The sequence below is a fragment of the Periplaneta americana genome, chromosome 2 (genome assembly GCF_040183065.1).
Source record: "Periplaneta americana isolate PAMFEO1 chromosome 2, P.americana_PAMFEO1_priV1, whole genome shotgun sequence".
NCBI lineage: Eukaryota > Metazoa > Arthropoda > Insecta > Blattodea > Blattidae > Periplaneta > Periplaneta americana.
The window spans coordinates 25615054-25638242 of NC_091118.1; the positions used below are offsets into that span (position 1 = coordinate 25615054).

The following is a 23189-nucleotide window of genomic DNA, read 5'->3' on the forward strand; positions in this document are numbered from 1 at the left end:
CAATATCTTTGAAAAAATGTTGGAGTGCAAGAAGTCAAATGACTTTATTGTCAAATGCCTGGCATTAGAAAACAACAACATTTTTTTTGGCAGTGTGTAAAATGAATAGCAGTGCCTAAAGTGATTACTTACTTTATTTATGCACTATACTTGTTTTCTTGAAAGATGGGACATGACAGTTAAGCGGCTGAGCTTGGAACTACAGTACTATGTTGCCAATATGGACTACCACGCTGCCAGCTGATGGAAGTTAGCAATTGTCGTTAAGATGGCTGACGTTAAAACATTAACAATTGACGCGAAGGTAAGAAAACAATACAAAAATCGACAGATAATAAAAGACGAAACGTGCCAATGCTAACATTGTGTGTACAAGCTATTAAGCACTCGCCATGTGGGAACAGTAAGTTTGGCAACTCAACCGTTGTTACCGTAGCAACAGGCTTACCACGCTATGTGACATTCAGTTGTTTTTCTGATCGCAACGCTCCTGTCATGTCCCATCTTTCAAAAAAACAAGTATAGTAGTTTAATGGCTTACTTTAGACAATGACAACAGTGGGTAAAATTCAACTTTACGTACTATTGTAGAAAAAATAATTTATATTGCTAGTTTATAAACAAAACAACTATAAAAAAAGAATAATCAATCAGACGCGAGGTATTCATTGCATAAAGATCAAGTTTAAATTACTGAATTTGACAATTTCTTTCAGATTCCATACACATACCACAATAATTAATATCTCACTTGACAGACTTCTTACTAGAATGTGACCGCACATGAACTGTCAAATATTTCTTAGTCTTAAAGATTTTGTTACACAATTTGCATTTGAAGAGCAGTTCTCTATTATGAAGACCAACATGATACTTCAGACACTTTGGGTATTTAAATTCTATACTACATACGTCGCACTTCAAAGGCTTCTGCTTAGGGCCAATCCGTAAGTGTTCTTTCAAATGAATGGACTGAATGAATTCCTTCCCGCAGATGTCGCATTTAAAGGGCTTTTCCCCAGTGTGAATCCGCATGTGATATCTCAACCCAGTCAGCTGTCTGAAGTTCTTGCCACATCTGGCGCATTCAAAGGGTTTTTCCCCTGTATGAACTCGCACGTGTTCTTTCAGACAACTCGTCGTTTTGAAGTCCTTACCACACAGGTCGCATTTGAAGAGCTTGTCCACCACGTGAAAACGTACATGCTGCCGCAAACCACTCGACTGTCTGAAGGTCTTGCCGCAGATGTCGCATTTGAAGGCTTTCTCTAATGTGTGGATGAACACGTGTTGCTTCAGACAATGCGATTGTACGAAACCTTTACCACAAATCTCACATGTATATGGTTTTTCTTGCATGTGCATCACTATGTGATATTCTAAACGACTCTTAAGCCAGAAGTTCTTGGAGCAAATGTCACATTTATATGCTTTGTCTTTACTGTGTACTCTCGCATGTTGTGTAAAATCGCTATTACTTGTAAATTTCTTCCCACAAACGTCACACTGGACGAACTTCTCCCCTGAATGTAAAAGCTTATGATGTTTCAGATATTGTAACCGTGTAAAAGCCTTCACACAAATGTCGCATTTGAAAGGCTTCTGTCCTGGATGAATAATACGTCTGTGTTGCTTCAAAAGCTGTAATGTGGCGAAATCTTCGTCACAATGTGCGCACTTATGGTAATGGGCTGGTGAATTCCCATCAAATTGATAAGGCTGGTGCGTTTGTGTGCCCACGACCATTTCATAGTGTTGCACAGATTTCTCATAGACATCAAACTCTCGGCTTTCCACAACTTCATGCCAATGCTGCTGGATAGACCTATAAATCCATACATATGTGGTCAAAGTTTAAAGCCCACTGTCAAAGTTCACAAGAGCCAAACTTATGTGATATGCGAATTATTCCTCCATTTCTCCAATTCCACTCATGAACACTCATTCCTTTCAAAATTAACTGTGAGAAGTATAAAGAGTAACTTAAGCATTACAGTTAGAATTTTATACAAAGAAATTATTATTATTACTAGCCGTACCCGTGTTTTCCACTGCACTTGTTAGAAATAAATATAAAGTAATTACATAATTGAAATAGGACATCTGATCCAGGGAACATTCGTGTTTGATAGAAGAATAAATCGTTTAATATGTCACTTAATTTAAATAATTACAATGTGATCATTTTGGTCTAGAGACCACTCATTTAGTGCAATGATAATTCCTTTAACATATTTCTTAATTGTTATTACATGCAAATAAAATATGATCATTTGGTTCAGACAACATCCGTTTTTGGTGCAATTTGGTCCCATCAAAATTTTACTTGGAATGAAACGTATCAGAAATCATTTTTAAAGAAACTTTTGTTATGCAACATTTTTCACAAAAATTAATAATAAGGGAGATATTTCGATTTATTTAATTCAAGCTCCCTTATAACCTCCCTCTTAAATAAAGTATTTTGAATGCTATATAGCCTAAAATCTAAGTTACAACGAACTTAATTTATATTTCAATTTTCATATAAATCGGTTCAGCCATTATCGCGTGAAAAGGTAACAAACATCCAGACAAACAGACAGACAGACAGACAGATATACAAACAAAAATTTCAAAAAAGCTATTTTCGATTTCCGGATGGTTAATTATACATGTTAACACCAATTATTTTTGGAAAATCCAAAATTACCAGAAAAATTTTGGCTACAGATTTATTATTAGTATAGATTATTATTATTATTATTATTATTATTATTATTACTACCACTAATATTATTATTATCATCGAGTCGATGCCCTGGATATTAAAAAGTATCGAGAACAATAGATATTTTTAGGAGAAACTCAATACTTTTTAGTTTTTAGGGGACACTACCTTTCTGTTTCAGCGATGGATTAGTCTTCCACTACATCAAATTTTATGGGATCTGTTCTGCGTTTTACATAAATCTTTAGGAAGACCTAAAAAAAAAAAAACGATGGACAGAGATCAACAGGCTTAATACGTGGAATGTTGTTGATAATTATGATGTTGAAAAAATATTAGGCTGTAGAACTATTTTCAACATTGGAAAAGTAAACATTTCAACAATTCCAGTCCTGGGGTTAGAAAATCCCTGTGTAGAGATAAGTAAGAGGAATTCATAGGGAAATAAACATATTGTTAAATGTTATATTGCCACTATCTGTCCAGAATGTTTACAGTTAGGTGTAAGACATATGAATGTACTCCAGATATCTAACTAAAATTGGCAAGGTTCAGTATTCTCCAGAAAATATTTGATTTAAATTCAGGACTTTCTTACTTGTATCATATTGTAAATAAGATGTGAATGAAAATTGAATAGTCAATATGCATTTTCCCGATATTTTACTTAAATCTATGTTATTTTTTTATTTATCCTCTCTTTAGAATGTAATAAATACATGAAAGACATGTATTTTATTAAATTTTTATATTATGAATGTTTGTAATAAATACATTAAAGAGAAGTATTTTATTAAATTTTTATATTATGTATTATTACTTTAATATTTTCATTATTCACATTATTTCTTTAAAAAAAATGATAAATGCTGAAGCAAAGATTCTAATGAGGATGTTAAAATATCAAAAACACATGCATGGAAAGTTTAGTTCAAACATCACAAAAACATAGTTATTAGAGAAATCAAACATAAAATTTAAAGTTTCGAATAAAGTGTACTTTAATTGCGAATGTTTTTAATTTCGAACAAAAAATAAACTAAATTTTCACTATTGGACATAAACAGAATCGAAGTATATCCTTTCCCTATTTTATTTGTGAAATGAGAGTGAATAATTAAGTACTACGGAAAACAGCACATGAAAACTCTCACCTGTCAGTGAAATGAGCATCCTCTTTTGTAACATTCGGCATTGGTTCCTTTTTTATTGCATCAAAACTCCATGATTCGTCCTAAAAAGATGAATATCATCATTGTACAATTAGTATAGTTATAGACGAAAAAAGTGTAAAACTATCAAATTAAATAACCATGGCATATTAACAACCCATTCATTACATTATGTTTCCCTCTAATGCAGCGGTTCCCAAACTTTCTGAAGACGTTACTCACTTTTAGGAGAGACATTTATTTGCGATCTCCATTACAGTAAACTGTTACATAACTCCATTTTAAAAAATACAAATGCCTCTCAAATATTTTCGTATTAAGAAGTATATTCTCAAGAATTATACGTATCATTTGAAAGTCATATTGAGGTTAAGATTTCAGATAAGTTGGAGTTTATATAATAATAAACAACAATTCAAAACATTCATACAATCAATAGACTTTAACAGATTATAAACATGAAGACAAATAAGTACAACACTTTGTAAACATGAATCCAAATAAGCATACAATTATAAGATTTTAAATTGTGGATCTGTGATGTACAATTCAAATATGACTCCGTCTATTGCAATAGTGTATTGTTAAATGACTGTGAACATGTATGTAACGTAAAAATAACATATAAATATATTAAACATAGTATGTAATATTGCAACACTTGTAAAAAAATTTCTGATAATGCATTTAGGCATAAGCTTTGTAACTGGCGAGCGGATTGATTCTGTATAGTACACAGATAATTTAATTGTGGATGTGTAATGTGTATTTGTGATGTATTAATTAATTGTGCATTTGTAATGTACTTAAGCATAAGATTTATAATTGCTAGTTGATCATATATTGTGTAGAGTAGATAGTTTTTATTTATTTTAAATTTTGGATATGTAACATAAACATAGCATGTAGTATTGCAAATATTGTATGCAATGGAACATGCTGTTTTAGCACAATAAAGAAAAAAAAATTATTATTATTATTTTATAATTCCAGTCTACAATGTATCAATTAATACAGAAACAATTTTCTGTATTTCACATTACAAGGTTATAATTCTACTAATATTTTAGATTTTTTAAATCATCTTTAGGTGGAGAGACATAATTTGACAAATTGAACATAGGTAAAATACAAGAAGACACATACGTGCATATTATAAAATAAATTAAAAACGTGTATAAAACCGATATAAAGTTATATAAAGTGTGGTTGTAAGTCATTTTTTTAACATGTGATGAAACATTTGTAAAATTTATAAACTAATAGTCTTTTAAAAGTGACAACACTATTTGAATCTCTTGATGTTACATAACCAGTTTCAATCATAAAAATTATGCACATAATAATAATCAAAAGTTTAAAAATTAAAACTTAAACCCATTAGTGATACCTAGTTCAGAAGAGAGGTCTTTAAAAGAAATACAAGTATTGGCATTCTATATGTTTGTTATCAGTCACTCGTATCGATGAGGTGTACATGACATCTGAAATTAACCAAAATGATTTTTATGAGACAAAAAAAGCATGAAACATGCTTTTTTTGGTTAATACTTACGATATTACGAGAAAGATGTTGTTGTTGTTTTCTAATGCCAGGTGTTTGACAATAAAGTCATTTGACCTCTTGCACTCCAATATTTTTCAAAGATATTATCATGGCCAGCCAATGAAGCACAGATTTTGAGGTGTTCCGAATCCATTTCTTGGTTTGAGTTGCACAATGGGCAGTTAGGGGACTGATATATTCCAGTTCTATGCAGATGTTTAGCCACACAATCATGGCCTGTTGCCAATCTAAATGCAGCTACAGACGATTTTCGTGGTAAATCGGGAATTAACTATGGATTATGATGCAGAGAGTTCCATTTTTTCCCTTGTGATTGTGTTATCAAATTTTGTTTGTTGAAGTCTAAGTATGTAGATTTAATATATCTTTTCACAGAGTAATACGTACATTTAGTAACAGGTCTGTAAGTAGCAGTGCTGCCCTTCTTTGCTAAAGCATCTGCATTCTCGTTTCCCAGGATTCCACAATGGGATGGTATCCATTGGAATACAATTCTTTTATTGAGTGATATTAATTGAGAGAGCATTTTAGTTATTTCTGCTGTTTGAGATGAAGGTTTCATATTGGAGTGAAAATGGCAAGTTGTAGCCGATTTAAGTGAACACCATATTTTAACGTTTTGATGGCTACTTCATTCACACACAACCCCCAGAATGTCTGGATGACCACACCTGCTTACGAGAAGGATGTAGAGTCACACATCGGAATCATCTCATCACATTGAATGTGACTGTTAGTGTGCACTATGTGGAATGTGGGTAAAGAGGGAGAGGGGAGTTTCAGTAGGTATCTAGGCGATACTGCTCGATAAGTGGTTACAATTGTTTCATCACATGTTAAAAAATGACTTATAACCACACTTTATATATAGCTTTATATCAGTTTTATACATGTTTTTAATCTAGTTCATAATAAGCACGTATGTGTCTTCTTGTATTTCACCTATGGTTAATTTGTCAAATTATGTCTCTCCACCTGAAGATGATTTCAAAAATTGAAAATATTAGTGGAATTATAACCTTGTAATGTAAAATAACAGAAAATTGTTTCTGTATTAATTGATAAGTTGTAGCCTGAAACAATAAAATAAATATTATTATATATACATATAGGCCTAATGTTTTTCTGCATAAGCTATTTGACATATGGGCAGGGCATGTAGCACGTATGGACGAATCCAGAAATGTATATAGAGTGTTAGTTGGGAGGCTGGAGGAGAAAAGACCTTTGCAGAGGCCAAGACGTAGATGGGAGGATAATATTCAAATGGATTTGAGGGAGGTGAGATATGATAATAGAGACTGGATTAATCTTACACAGGATAGAGTCCGATGGCAGGCTTATGTGAGGGTGGCAATGAACCTGCGGGTTCTCTAAACGCCATAAGTAAGCTATATGACAAAGGGATTTAACATTGCCATAAAAACCTGTGTGTAAACACAATGAATGAATAACTTAGTCAGTCATGTTTAGAAATTAGCAGGCTTTGACAATTTTCAAAACAAGAGAACATTATTTACAGTTATTCAAAATAACTCACATCAGCTTCAAACTTCGTCAACAGACATAAGGTAGGATCTTCATTTTCCTCAACTTTGATGTTAGATACAACACTGTAATTCACTTCAGAAGGTTCCACTTTAATCTTACTCACATTCACCTTCAAGAAATTCCCTATCTGTGAACCAAACGTAATAAATGAATAAAATAATTAGTCACACATACAATACTTCAATATCACATTCCATGTTCACCATCTACATAAAACATGCACTTGCTTACCGTCGATAGGGGTACTCCTTCTCCCTCATTTCCATTGTCATTATGCATAACCAATGGATCTATCTCAGGTTCTGTTTTAATCACTTCCATGGTATCTTACAGCCAAATGTGAAGTCTGCAAGAACTGCAAAACAGGTAACATCATATATTTGAATCCTCTAGATTCAAAACCCCCTAAAGACCATTTATTTTGTTCATAATTGAGTTGCTAAGAATGAATTCTAATGATTTATATAGTTTGAATTAAAAGAGCCATTAAATTTAAATCAAGAGGTTTGTTAAAAGTCACTGTCAGGTTGCAAATTCACTCTATTTGGAACCAGTTACTATCAAAATCCTTCAATTTGTGAAAGTGGATATAGAGGATTTTGAATCTATACGATTCATTTATAGTCTTAGGTTTATTGCATTTATTCACTTATACTTAGAATTAAATTTAAGTTTATTTTACTTTTTTATTGCTGTAATTATTGTAAATTTATTACTGTAATATTATTATTGTATACCTATTATACTGGATGTTCATTTCAAAGTGTGTCATGACGTCACTGTTGTGAGTCAGCGATTTGAAGCGAGTTTCAGCTTTTATGTCAGAGCAGTTGGCTATTAATTAAGGCGTTCAATCTGAGCTTGAGAACGTGTATGGTATAACTTGAACGTCGTAGCAACAGATGGCGGTCTGTACAGTCTGTGTGCTATCTACCATAACCACTTTCGAACTGTGTTTCGCAAGGTCAAGTCGTACACAGGATATTTGTTATCATCGGTTGTGTACGGCAACATTCCACAACACAAATCAAATACTCCGTGTCCATGTTGACAGTCGAAGCTAATGTCAACAAATACGTAAGTAATCGTCTTAACCCTCTCCCCATATCCCGACAGTAAGAAAAAAACTCACCTCAGTACGTGTTTCCAAACAGTTCACATTCCTGCCACTACTGGATACCGTACGTATCGGTAAGTACTCTTCAGAATGAACGCCGTACTTGCTAGGCAACTTCTCTAGTACATAGGTAATACGCCTCTGCAGAAGTGTAGGAAGATTGAATTCCCTAGGCTCATCGGCTAGCCACATGACGTCATACAGTGAGCCATGACACACTTTGAACTGAACACGCAGTATATCATTGCCACCGGGTGTAGTGTTAATAAATACATATACATACATAATCAGGTTTGTGAAACATTTTCTTCAAAAAGAGTCCACAAAATCAAACAGATAATTCTTAAAATGTAAGTGTTGGTAATAAGACACTGGTTATATTTTGAATCTCTACTGGAAAGTGTTTCAACGCCGGTTTTGAACAGGTGATTTCCTTAGTAATTTGTCATGGGTCTCTTGCATGTTATGCTGGTAATTTGCAGAGGAAGAAAGATCTTGTGCCTCCTTTAGCGTAATTTTTCTGGAGAATCTCCGTTCTCCCTCTATTAATTACCAACATAACATGAGGGAAGTTCAGAACAGTTGAATAACTCTTCTCGGGTTCTCAGCCAGGTGAGTTGGAGATTAGCTTCCAAGCTTTCGACGGCTAGCTCTGCCATCTTCTTCAGGGACGAACAGTTACTAGAGAAACGGCCAGTTTCCCTAGTATTGCGTCCTGGATCTCTCAAATAGGTGTGGGGTCTAAAACAATGCATTTGAATATACAAGTAACAAAAGATATTTATGTTAGAAGTATTTGTGGCTGCTAATTTTTTTTTTTTTTAACCAATGGCAGGTACTTGATCGGGGGTACATCGAGGATCGAACTCGGGTCCACAAGAATATAAGTCCAGCACTCTGACCAAAACCACGTGTTTGTCAATATACACATCTCATAGAAGCCAGTGAAGCAGAAAAGTGTACCTCCTTCAATGTAGTTTTTCTGGAGAATTACTTTTTTTCTTTACTATTGTGAGCTTTTCTGTCTCAAGGCAAACCCAAATTGTTGGGTCAGACTAATAATAAAAATAACACCTGTCTTTTAGGTAATTAATACGATTACTACAGCATTCTGGAACTGTATTTTCGTTTGAATACATTCAAGTATAATAATGACGATCAAACATGAGACAATACACAGAATATTACAACCAAAACATTATACGAAAAACTGTATCAAGAAAGAACATTTGCAAACTTTCTCCACTTTGATGTTAACAACAGTGCCATGGATAAAAATATATATTTATCCATGACAGTCAGTGTTGCCAACACATAACTTGTATTCCCGTCAGTCTAACACCTGGAAATCCGTCAGAATCCGTCAAAATTAAAAGTAATAAGGCTCACTAAATATATCTATATAAATTTAAAAAGAAAATTTTAACATAACTTAGCAATTTTGATTTAAAATAATTATCCATCCACATCATCTGCAGTTGATGTGCTGGGTTGGTCTACGCTCCCCCAAAAGTTAAATCATTAAAAATGACAGCAGCTAAAAAAGTAAAAAAAAAAAAAAAAGATGTAAATTGTAATTTCCGTCAGTTTTGACGGAATTTCCGTCCAGCTGGCAACACTGATGACAGTGTACTGTAAAACTGTATTTCCCTATGTGTGCCACGATCTAATTGCAGTGAATTCCCAATGAGTGCTTGGACTGCTTCGTAGGTGAAAAGTATCACAGATAAACAAGTCAATAAATTAATATAGGTACTTTACTTATGGCTTTTAAGGAACCTGGCGGTTCACTTGTCACCCTCATCGGTCCCTATCCTGAGCAAGATTTGTTGTGTTCGTGCCAAAGAATCAGTCCCATTCCGAGGCTTATTTTGGGGTTTCGTTAACAAGCTGTTTTTTTACGGTAATGGGTTGATAGACCTTCGCCCAATCCCCAAGTTGGAGGACCACTCATCTGCTGTCCTCGACTGCATATTCAATATATTCGCAGCTATCCTCCATATCAGGAGGCCGTCTCCTCTATCCGCAACCCGAGGACGCGCCATGCCGTAGTGGTAGGGACCCACCATATAAGTACCTATAAATCAAACTATTATAAATGGGGATAATAAAGGAGGTTAACTCGAGATTTTGAGAAAAAATTGTCAAAAAATTCTGTTTCTTTTTTTTCTTTTCATGAACAGAAGTTTCAAGAACGAGATTGTAAAACTACTAAAACTAATGAAATTATATTGATAGGCCTAAACTTACTCGAAAATACTGAAATATTACATGAAACCTGGTGATGCAGATAACCTAAACCCGTGAAATAGGTGGGTTTTCTACAGCACGTGACACTGAAGGTTGTTTTGTTTTCACAAAAGAAGTGAGTTAATGGTCAAATTTTCAGTATATGCGAGGCATATCACAATGTTCTACCGATTTAATTTCTCAGCACAGTTTTTCCTGCTTCAAAAATAAAGTACGATAATCGGTAAGAAATCAAATGCTTTATTAAACAGACTTGTCACTATCTATTACCATCCATGTTCTGGAAGTATAACATTGCATTTAACACGTCTAAATTAATTAACAAATCCAACTTACTCAATCATAATGTGTCGTACATATTCCTCACATATCAGAAATTGCTGTACAATATTTCTTATCAGTACAGAAAGTAATCAACCTAAAAGTAAGGGGTGATTAAGGAGGATTTACTGCCACTACGGAGTTTATTTCTGAAGACATTCTGAGCAAAAAATATCATATAAACATGTGTTCTGATCTCATTATTTTTAGAGTTACACTAATATGAAGTTGTTAGTAAAATACCTTTTTTCTTTAGTTGGCTACTATATTAAAGCTAAATATGTGTTGTTAATTGCTTTGTATAGAGCTTGTTTTCCAACATTTAACAAAAAATTACATCATTCTTACGCACTAATCATAAAAATTGTTACAAATCATATGACTTCAAGAACTTGATTTCTTACAGTTTAATTATGCATCCTAATATATATTCTTAAAGAATTTATAAGAGTGACGTGATTTGTAACAATTGTTGTGAAAATGCATAAGAAAAATGTAATTTTTTAGTTAAAAATCGAAAAAAAAAAATTCTGTACAAGACAACTATGGAATTCACAACACATTTTTAGCTTCGGAATATTGGCGCATTAAAGAAATAATACTCCTGAATAGTTCATTCTTTATCTGTAATATTCTTTTACCCTTAAAACTGAAGAATAATGGTATTTTACAAACACTTCAAATTAGTGCAACTCTGAAAATATTGAGATTGGGACATGTTTAAATGAAATTTTTTTGCGGAGAATGTCTTCGGAAATAAGCTCCGTAAGTGGTGGTAAATCCTCGCGAATCACCCCGTATAACTTAGTATAGGTTCCCGAAAGTTCTATAAATAACAGAAGAGAGGGATTGTGGGTAGACGAGAGAGGTGGAAAGGAGTTTTCTTGGACAGGCGGGTGATCATACATCGACACTCGGAAATTCGATCCCGTCTGGTGTGGGTGAGAGGCTTGGAAACTTGCTCCAACGTAGTACAGACAAGAGACATGGAAGATTGCAGATGCCAGTATAGAAGTTTCGAGATCGTGGCAGATAAAGGCTAGGAATGAATTATAATTCTGGAAGGATGCAGATTACAGATAAATGTACTGGTTATTTTCAGATTCACATGGTGGTAAAGTAATGGCTTTTGTATTTAGTAAATTATTTGAAACATTCCTCCTTCAGTCTACCTTATATTTCAAGTTATATAATATTGTACAGATATGTGCGTATTTCTTTTCAATGAGCCGAGTTAATTTGAATACTGTATTGGCTACGGGTTAATGTAATTTAGAGTATTACCCTATCAGTTTTTCTTTTGAATATCTCTATCCAATACTTTTGCTTCAGTAAAGTCTCATTTTACAAACCTATGGATCAACAATTGGCTCTCTTCTGACAAAGGAAAAATTTTACAGTCTGTACAAAAGAAACCAAATGACCTGGAAATGTACAAGAACTTTCTCAGACATGTTCAAACATTTTTAACAAGAGCCAGAACAGGCCACATTGTCACTCAATTGTCCCTACACTGATTTCACATTTCTGATAATCCTACTTGTCTGTGGTGTAATAATCATGATGAAGATCTGGAACACATTCTTCTATACTGTCCGTCCAAAAAACCACAACGGAAGTAAATTAAAATCATCAGTACCAGTTGCAGAAGACACAGCCCTGCAGTATATATTGACTACACCCCGCCTCTGGCTACTAGCAACAGGCATCTATAATGAACACCGATCAAAATACCCCTCATTTCTCGTGAAAAACAACAACTGAATAGACTACAGTGGACTATAGTGGACTTTATGTTGTCAGCAAACAGCTGGATACATTAAGAAAATTAATTGATTTTCTATGGTCATTTTTGATTACTTTTACACCTTTCATATTGTTACATTTTTCACTATTATTACTATTTGTTTTTACTTCAGCTCTCTTGGTCAAATCAAAATCACCTTTTACATCTGACATAGTAGTCGTAACCAATATGCTGTGAAGTGTTTCATAGGGTTTTGAGAATTAGTTTTGATATACCGTCGCGCGGGGTGACTTTCTGCCATGAGGGTGACTTTGTGCCATTCGCGAAAAACGTATGGAAGTATTCTTTAAGACTGTGACAATGTTTTAAAGTCTACTTCCTTACGTTTAGTAGTCTTTAAAACCTTGTGACGGTTTTAAAGACTACTTCCTTACGTTTTTTTATGAAATGCGCAAATGGCACAAAGTCACCCTCCTGGCACAAAGTCACCCCGCGCGACGGTATGTGATATGTGGAACATTTCACTTTTCTAAACTGCAACTACTAAAATGCAAATGCACGAGGAGCTAGAAATTGTTCAAATGTCAACTGCCTAGAGTGATCGCATTTGTGATCTTAGAGTTGGATCCAGAATCTTTACCACAACTATCTTATTTGATAATGTTCTCGCTTGTATGAGAGCGCATGTGAAATCTCATATATTTCTTACTCTTGAAGAACTTGTTACATACAATGCATTCAAAGGTCGGCTGCTCATGCTCAAGAAAAATGTGATGTTTCAGACATTTAGGATTAATAAATTCTTTTCCACAGTCGTCACATTTCGATGATTTCTGCTGAGGGTCGAGGCGCGAGTGTATCTTCAAGTGAATCATTTGTACGAACTCCCTGCCACAGGAGTCGCATTTAAAGGGCTTCTCCCCTGTGTGAAGTCGTAAGTGATGTCTCAAACCAGTAGACTGCGTGAAGTTCTTGCCGCAGATGTCGCATTTGAACGGTTTCTGTCCTGTGTGAGTACGAACATGTTCCCTCAAACTACCCGGTGTTTTCAAGTACTTATCGCAGGCGTCACATTTGAACATCTTCCCCATGTGAACACGTACGTGCTGCCTCAAGCCACTCGTCTGCCTGAATGTCTTTCCACAGGTGTCGCATTTGTAGGGTTTTTCCTTCGTGTGAATAAATACGTGCTCTTTCAAACAATGAGACTGTATGAAACCTTTTCCGCAGATGTGGCACTTGTAGGGCTTCTCTTGCATGTGAATCAGGATATGGTACAGCAATCTGTTCCTACACCAGAACGTTTTAGAGCACAAATCACATTTATAGGCACTATCTTCATCATGGATTTTCTTATGTTCTGTTAAATCGTCATCATTTCCAAACTTCTTCCCACAAATCTCACACCTCACGGGTTTCTGACCAGAATGACTGAGCCTGTGCAATTTCAGATATCGTGAACGCATGAAAGTCTGCATACAAACATCACAGTTGAAAGTCTTCCGCCTCAAATGGGTATCACGTATGTGTTCTTTCAGAAGTTCCGGAAGTGCAAAGTCTTCGCCACAAAATTGGCACGTTCGTTCTATCTCGGATGAAGGAACATACCTATAATCGCAATCCTGAAGTTTTTCCCCAGCGTCCACGGACATTACGCTGTGTTGGACGAATTTCTCGCATGCATCAGACTTTTGACTTCTTTCATCTTCATGGCAGTGCTGCTGAATATGCCTGTAAATCCATAAATCTGTTGTGACAACAATGAAAACTGCACACGAGGCTAGTAATATCTAACGGTGAAATTTTCATTATACACCTCTCCATTCTATATGAAAACCAAGCTCGTACCATGCCGAGTTACAACAATGACATTTTTAATTTGCTGAAAAAAATCCCAGACCTAACCGGGAATTGAACCTGGGCCAGTCTGAAGTCTGGCCATTCAGCCACCGCAGCGGTGAAAAAGACAGTGCTTGCTGGTCGCAGCTCTACCGACGTCTCATTATTGTTACATTAATCATCGTCACACTGATTTCGTCCAATAAACGTGACAGAAGTTTGTGCGTTAATCTTGAAAAGTTGCTTGTTGTTTATTGTAACTCAAATTATGGACGTGAAGTTGTGGATGAACAAGTACAAGTTTATAGAACAGAGAAACTACTTTTCCAGTGTACTTTGTTAAGTTACTTATGGTCTTATGGATGTTTACTTTATGAATTATGGGCGATTCAGTATAATTTCAATGCCTTTTATTGCCCTATTTTTGTTGTTTTTTGAGCCTTTTTAGGTACCTAAAATACCATTTTTTAGTGCCTTAACTTCCGATGTTTACTGATTACAGAACATCATTTATGTTTGCCAAGTGGAAATCTGATGTTTCTGTTTTACAAATTGCCAAAGTCTGCTCATTTCCAAACGCAACCAATGATTACGTTATTTCTTCAATGTTTTCATATAGGAATGTCAGTCTCTATTTCCTAATCCAGAAAAACACACGGTATTATAGGAAATTGAAAAAAATAACGAGAAACCATGAAACATTAAAAGTTACGAATAAAAACTGTAAGTTTAATTAATTTTTTCATTCAAAATTAAGATTAATATTAGGAAATTAAAAATTAGTAAATTTATATAGCTAAACAGTTGAATTTCTGTGCCAACTTCTCTTTCGTCAATTTTAATTAAACTCAGTGCGTAGGTATGATTTCTTAGTATATAGTAAATAATTAATATGCGCCTGTACTGCATATGTAAACATTAATAACACAATGGAATTTCATTTTCTACCAAAAATGTTAAGAAATTACGTAATGGAAGGTCACACGCAACTATACTCACCAATCACTGAAGTCATTATCATCCTCATTTTTCACGTTTTGCATTGGTTCCTCCTTTATTGTAAGAACATCCAAAGATCCTCCCTGAAAAAGAAAACTGTTATTACAATATAGTAAAATAATGATGCAGAAGGTAGAAATTACACAAGGATTATATTTTATAGACTCCGACAAAAGCAACGGGAACTCTAGAATCAAATCACGGTTGGAGTGTTTGCACGCAATTGCATTAATATTGCAAGATATAGAGGGCAATAGACTTGAGGAGTTTGCTACACCAGTGGTTCCCAAGTGTGAGTTGCAACCTGCTGGGGGGAGGGGTGGGTCATGTGAAGAGCCAAAGAGGGTTGCGAGATTATTTACAAAATGAAACAAAAAAATGCCTTATTAACGTTTACTTTTCATTTAGAAATATATAAATAAAAAAAATGTTTCAGCAGTAATAAAGTAAAAAATAATGTGATAAATCTGCCTTTTTTTTTTTAATAACAGCTTCTGAACTCTGGACTCTGTTTTCGATATAGATACAGTAATGATATTTTCAAGTTCAATGAGATTTCTCACTTTTGTTTTGGTGGCAATCATATATGAGAAATTTATTTTACATAAATAAGAGGTTACAAATATTATCAAAAACTTAAGAGTGTCTTTTGCAAGATCGAAGTATTCTTGCATTCCTTTGATCTAAAAGTGGTCCATGATCTGCGAGAAAAAAAGTTTAGTTTCAATATTCCATCAGTAGGTACTTCTTCATTGAGTTTTTCCTACATATCTTTTTGGAGTTGCATCCAGTTGAATGCAACTGTCTAAAAACGGATTTAGTATCAGTATCCATCTGTGACTATAGTAACGGTCTCTAGTTTCTTCAGGAAAATACTCAAAAAGCTGTTGTTTAAAACTGTGCAAACTTAACTGCACGTCACACAAACAAACTGAGTATTTGTTATACCATACATAACTAAATCTTCCAAGAGTTCTGTAAAATATTGAAATGAATAAAATTTCTTTTTATCTAGTGATTTCAAACCATAAATCAAGTTTCCTCATAAATCTGTTAATTCATAGTGCAGTACAATGGCTCGGAACACCCTTACAATGGCAGACCGCATCAAAATCATCACTTTGATGGAACAAAACATGAGACAAGTTGATGTTGCTAACATCCTTCATGTCAATCAGAGAATTGTCTCCAGACTGTGGAGAAAGTTCCACGAAACCCAGTCAATAGCAGATCTACCTCGCGAGGGCCGTCCACGCAAAACAACACCAGGTCAGGACCGGTATGTAAGGTTATCTGCACGTAGGAACCCTATAGCCTCAGCTACAACTCTGCGCCATGACCTGCGCGAAGCCACTGGTGTTGTTGTAAGTAGCCAAACTGTGCGCAATAGACTTCATGACATAGAGTTGTATGCTCGAAGACCACTCAAGACTCCAGCACTCCATCCACATCACAGGGGTGCTCGTGCAAGATGGGCTAGAGCACATGAGAATTGGACACGAGACCAATGGACCAGAACTTTATTCTCAGACGAAGTGAGAATGGGCCTACACCCTGACAACAACTCTATTTGCGTATGGAGACGAACAGGGGAACGAAATCATCCCTCTATGACCATTGAACGTCACCAACAGTTTGGTGGTTCAATCTTGTTTTGGGCAGGTGTCATGTTTGGCCGCCACACACCACTGCTTTCAATAGAGGGAAACATGACTGCTGCCGTGTATGAGAACAACATCCTCCAACCCATAGTAAGTGGTTTTGCAGAGACTGTAGGATAAGGGTTCACTCTACAGGACGATAATGCTCGGCCTCATCGTGCTCATAGTGTGCAGCGGTATCTGGTAGAACATGGCATCCGAAGAATGGATTGGCCAGCATGCTCACCGGATATGAACTGCATAGAGCATGCATGGAGCTTTCTCAGGAGAGCCATTTCCAATCGTCCACATCACCCATTAACGATTCAAGAACTCAGGAATGCTGCCTTGGAAGAATGGGACAATTTGCCTCAGGAGAGCTTAGATGCGTTGGTACTGAGTATGCCCCGTCGCATACAAGAGTGCCTCAGGTTTCGTGGAGGACCAACACGTTATTAAACAGGGTACTGAAAGCACCATTTCCTTTTCTTTGATGATGTATGAATTTCAACTTCCCTTATCTTTTCCGTTGTTTCCAAACAATGCAACTTTTTCATTTCATATTGAGTCCATTGTTAACAAATAGTGTATTTCTACTTTTAAGTTTATTCTGTGGAACCAAGAAACCCAATTATAATTTATCTATTTTATTTTAATTAATAAAAACCGTTATATGCCTAATTATACTTAACTTTTTTTGACCAGTGTATTAATAGTGTTTGATTTTAAACGAGTGAGCACTGAAACCCATTTCTGGCAAGCATTACCTACCGAAAAGATCACACATTTCAATGCATCTTTTGAACAACAAAATTCATCACATAAACAATCACCATTCATGGCAAAATCAAATATTTAGAATAATGATTTTTACATTATGAAAAAATAAGTAGAAAAATGCTCGAAGAGAAGAAAAATACAGGAGCCAGGAGACAGTTTAAAATCAGAGGCAAATACGGGAGATCCCGGGAAATAGGGAGAGTTGCAACCCTAGTAACACAGACCATGTTCCATTGTTTTACTTTCTAACATGGACGCATGCTGGAATTATCAGCTAAGCCCATTCTATGCAAGGAATTCTTTAAGATTAAAATCCTTACCAGTGGTAGATTTTACGCGATGATAGTAATTAATAAACTGGATTGCCATTGGTATGGTACTAATGTAATAGCTCTTCCTTGTCAACAACTCAAATTTTGTTTAAGTCAATTTCGCGTGAGTGAAGTTGACTAAAACTGTGTTTATTGTTGTCAGTAACATAGAACCATTGGTTCAGGGTTCAAAAAGACTTGTTCTGGGATAAATTCAACAGTTTTATCTACCTTTTCATTCCAATAGAAAGTAAAAATAAATAAATAAATAAATATTGATAATAATAATAATAATAATAATAATAATAATAATAATAATAATAATAATAATACAGTAGAGCATGGATTATCCGTAACAATTGGGGACAGCGGGGTGTTCGGATAACTGATTTTTCGAATAACTGTCTACTAGAACGCTTTTGGTTAACCGATGTTTCAGTTGATCGGTATTAAGATAATCGATGCTACTGTAATAATAATAATAATAATATAGCATAACAACATTGTAATATAATTTTCTATCATAAATTGGAAATAAAGACAAAATAGCTAAATAGCCTATGCCTGTTTCTTCTATCACTGCGAAACCAGGACTAAGAAAGGCAAACAAAATACATTAAATTGAAGAATATGTAACAGTTGTATGAGCACTATATCTGTGGAGTTTCTTTATATATCATACATATTTCAGGGATTGCATCCCCATCACCAGTGATGTTAAGACAGAGCGATTCCGATGTTTGATCTGTCTTAACACCACTGATGATGGGGATACAATCCCCGAAGAGTGAATGATAAATAAAGAAGCTCCACAGACATAGTCCTCATACAACTGTTATATATTCTTCAATTTTAATGTATTTTATCAATTTTAACGAACACTGTTATAAAATTGACCAAAAACGTGTATTTTATCATTAAGGCAAACAAAAGTCAACACAACTCACATAGTCTTCAAATTTCAATGCTGGAAATGAAATGGGATCTTCATCTTCTTCATATTTTAACTTAGATTCGAGATCACAGCTTAGCTCAGAAGGCTGCTCATTAAGTTGGTTCACATCCATCTCCGAGAAATTCCCTACCTGTTTAACAAAAACAAACAAGTGAGTTGTACATAAAATAAGAAGATTATATGTCGAAACAATGTCTAAAGAGAAGCTACTTAACTTAATTTTGAAATACCATCCGACAGGAAAATGGAGCCAAAACGCCCTATTAGAATAATACTGGATGGACAAAGACACCGGAACAGGCACTAGGTCTAGATTCTTGACTGTTTGATGATGATGATGATGATGATGATGATGATGCAAGTGTCAGCTGACATCAGTGTTTTCCAAGGTTTGTCAGCTTGTCAGTGCACGATACCCATTTGTTAGTTTTTTTTCACAAGTGCTTTGCCAATCTCTATTTTGTATAGTTAAGTTTATTTCAATTTTCAATTTACATTTTATAGAGACGACAAAATAAAACTCAATTTCGTTTTTCAATGAATATAGACAGAACTCGTTTTTTCCATTGCACGTTGCAAATTAAACTATGAGGGAAAGTGGCATGAACAAGTGTTTGATTAATACTGTAGGTGGATGCACGAAGGATGTATGTCTATTTATGGAACTTCACAGGACAGCTAGGAAACCATTCTTACGGCAATATTTCTGTCACTTTCAGTTCTATACCTGTCCTTATTAGTTAAAGTAACAGCATACAATAGTTATAAATTAATTCACCTCTACTGGTCCAAGAGACAATAATTACAATTTTGTTTTTTTGCCATTTTATAAATTCAGTAACGGACTTTCATCTTTTTATAAAGTCAGACATGCCACTGAAGAGTATGATAAAAGTAATTCATTGTTTATTGTGTGTTTCATATTGCCAATGCTGAGTAATTTATTATTGTATATATGTTAATGTATTTACTTATAATTTTTCTTATGAAAATAGTAATTAGTGGTATCAACTTTGTTTTGGTGTCTGATTTTTTGAACACCATTTCCAGCTTTTATTTATTTTTTTTTTCAGAAATTTAACTTAGTAGCCCGATGATGACGATGACGACGACTTTACTATACTCTTGACGAAAACAAATTTATTCTTTCGCCAGGATTCCATTCAACAGAAATAGAAGTCTTACCAGTAACAGTTTTTCCTCTTCTCCATTTACATAATCATTCTGAGGATCTAATGGGTCCATCTTAGATTCTGCTTTAATAATTTCCATGATAGTTTGCAGGCGAATCTGAAACGTACCGTATGTCTGAAAGTATCAGCTCAGCTAGAATAAAAAGAAACTACAATCAGAATTAATTAACATATTCTCTCAAAGAATTCAAATGAGTAAAATTTTCCAGTTCAAATACTACAATGTGTTCCATAACCTGAGAATTATAAATCCTAGGAATATAAATAGTAGGTCCAGCTAGGTTGCATAATGATAATAATTGAAGCATTTAGTTTCATAAGGGTCTAAGTGCAAAAATTATAATTTCACAATTAATACTTTTAAATTGATCCATGTGTCCTGTCCAATGAATTTCAGAAGGGTCTATGGACTAGCGAAAGCTATATTAGCACAAATTTATTCCAAGACATAGCGCTCTATCTCCAGCAGCTCGTTCATTGGGTCTACATACCAATGCTCACATAACTTACCATTTTAGACTCTCTTCCTGAGTCATTATTAATGTTTTGTACAATAGCGTGATTAGTGTTACAGATATTTGTTGTGTGTTAAAACGTGATATTTTACTCTTTCTATGAAATCTCGAAAAATCTCCTGAAATGGAGGAAAACACTTTGAAAGGAAGAAGAGAGGTGAACGAAGTTTGCATATCTCAAAAAAAGAGGAATTCGGGAGAAGAGAAAACGCCTCGAAAGTATGATTCGATATATTCCAGAACAAGCAAAAGGTTTTTACTTCGACATTATTGAAGTGCATGCTCCAGCTAAAGACTTGTAAAAGAACAGTTTTTCCTAACAAACAAAAATGACACTAGGCCTAAGTTCATTTACTTTCATTACAGGATATTGTCTTTGTTGTTTCTTTAACATATATCTTTTAATATAAATGTTTGTGTGTTCTCATTGTTAAATGCCTTTAAAATGTTATTTTTTTCCTATTTTTCAATATCATGTCATGTTGGGTTTTTCTGAGTTGGCACATAGATCCTTTTGCTACTCTCTTTTTACAAAAGACTTTAATAATTTGGCAAATGTTAATTTTGTAACGAATATGATAAGAATCATGAACTGTTTATCACCTAAAAGAAGTAATATTATGCTAAAATATTCTAAATAAATGTCTAAATTTGCATTTCAAAGGTTGTCTTTGTTTCCCACAAACCTAGTACTGTGCACTTAGACCCTTATGAAACTAAGCGCTACAACTTTCTACATATTGTAAATTTCTGTATTTGTTGTAACGAGAGTAACACCACTTGTGCTCAGTTTAACAATAACGTTATATAACTTACTTTAGGGTGTAGAATGTTTGATCACAAACACTACTCTTGTTAAGAATCTATAATCCTTTGTAGAACGGATGTGAAATTGCAATAAGATTTTCGAATGTGTAGCATGTAAACACGCATAAAGCAATTAAAATTACCACAGACACATTAAGTTACATACTTACATCTATTACCCCTGGGTAGATTGCTCAGCTTAAATTAATTCCAAACTTACTTCTATCAATCACAGCCTCTTTGACACAATAAACCAACAAAATTATAACCGACTACAGATGCGTAGGCATGTTTTCAATCCGAGGGCAGTGATTGCAATGATTTTAAATTCAATCAATGCTGTCACCACAGAAAATGAAATCCATTAAAATTTCAGAAGAAAGCAATTGTCTGTTTTACTGTAAGTCATTGAATCTCTCCCCCCCCCCCTTCCCGCAAACAGTGCTAACAAATTTAGGGAAGAATGGCCGTGCACAAATTTAGGGGTGTTACCCCCCCACTCAATTTTTGGAAAAAATGAGCGAGTTACACATTTCTATATGATACATAGGTAACACCGGAAGTACCGTATATACGCCATTTGAAATTGTGATACCGTAATTAATAAATACTTACTCAAGAATTTATTATAAACTACTTTGTGAAAAAAAAAAAAAAGGTGAAACGAGCGTTGAGCGGATTCCGCCGATTTTGGAATAGACACCGACGTACTTGAACTGCCAACACAAAAACAAAAAATCACACTCAATCGCTTTCACCTTCATCTTGACGGGATAATAAAAGCCTAAACTAACCTAACCTAAGTGCGTCGGTGTCTATTCCAAAATCGGCGTAATCCGCTCAACGCTCGTTTAACCAAAAAAAAATTCCCACCTTCAAAAACATCCCTTCCTTTTAAATATTCTGCGCACAGCCCCATAGAAAAGTATCAACATTTCGTTTACATTTCAAATTCGCAGGTACCAAATACGGCTACTTGTTTATAAACTACTTTATGAAAGCAAAATGTTCTTCCCCTTTTCAAAAAAACCTGCTCACAGCATTGTACGGAAGTATAATTATTTCATTCACATTTCAAATTCGTGGGTATCAAATAGTTGTTGACCACGGTGAGAACTAGTAGAATGGTAAAGGGATCATGTAGCCTGTAAGGGAGTTCAGTGGCAGTGCCCAGGGGGGCTTAGGGTATGCAAACCATTCCATCCCGGGTAGTACAATAGGCGGCCTGCACGCAAGAACAGTCCCAGCCCGTGCCCTTCCCTAAACGGGGAACAATAGAAAGATTAGGCAGAGGACATATGGGAAAAATGAAGGGTTGTGATTGAATTTGTCACTAAACTACAAGACAAACAAACTCAGCATATGAAATATTACCGGTAGGCTATATATCACTTGCAGTATTGCTTCCAATGTTTCGATTTCCATTCTCCTTCTTGGTTCTGGCCATTTAATGCTCAATGTTAGAGAAAATTCTAGTAATTATTTACAAAAACTGTGATTTACTTATGTCGGTTTCAAATTCATCATCATACGGTTCGTTGTCCAAGCAATTCCTCCTCAATCTTCATTAATTTCATCATCACATAATGTATATAACAATTAAGTACTTGGTCTGTTGGCAGAGTAATTTCTTGTGGATATCTTACAGCAGTGACCTATAGTCTTTGTAAATATTTACCAAAATTCTCTCAATGGGTCTCAGTTTATTAACTCAG

The 23189-nt window shown here is 34.8% G+C and overlaps 1 protein-coding gene across 4 annotated transcripts; it reads right to left on the bottom strand.

Moving 5' to 3' along the window:
• Window positions 1–574: 574 nt before the first annotated feature.
• Window positions 575–10193, bottom strand: LOC138690944 (zinc finger protein 728-like). Of its 4 annotated transcripts, none has more exons than XM_069812556.1 (5): window positions 9112–10193; window positions 7232–7355; window positions 6990–7127; window positions 3865–3944; window positions 575–1825 (listed from the first exon to the last, which is right to left on the bottom strand). In XM_069812556.1, exons 2-5 carry the CDS (start codon window positions 7319–7321, stop codon window positions 748–750), a joined length of 1386 nt encoding a protein of 461 aa, XP_069668657.1. In that variant the 5' UTR covers window positions 7322–7355; window positions 9112–10193; the 3' UTR covers window positions 575–747. The 4 variants fall into 4 exon arrangements, with proteins under 4 accessions (XP_069668657.1, XP_069668642.1, XP_069668634.1 ...); XM_069812541.1 differs by having other exon boundaries at window positions 8671–10193; XM_069812533.1 differs by having other exon boundaries at window positions 8133–10193.
• Window positions 10194–23189: the final 12996 nt, after the last annotated feature.

Bases quoted from the DNA above. Each gene is read 5' to 3' on its own strand.
- LOC138690944 (XM_069812556.1), bottom strand. From the start codon at position 7,321: ATGGAAGTGATTAAAACAGAACCTGAGATAGATCCATTGGTTATGCAT. The intron at 3,945-6,989 runs GTGAGTTATTTT...TCATCTTTTTAG, and splicing joins TGACGAAGTTTGAAGCTGAT to GACGAATCATGGAGTTTTGA. The intron at 1,826-3,864 runs GTGAGAGTTTTC...ATGGATTTATAG, and splicing joins GATGCTCATTTCACTGACAG to GTCTATCCAGCAGCATTGGC.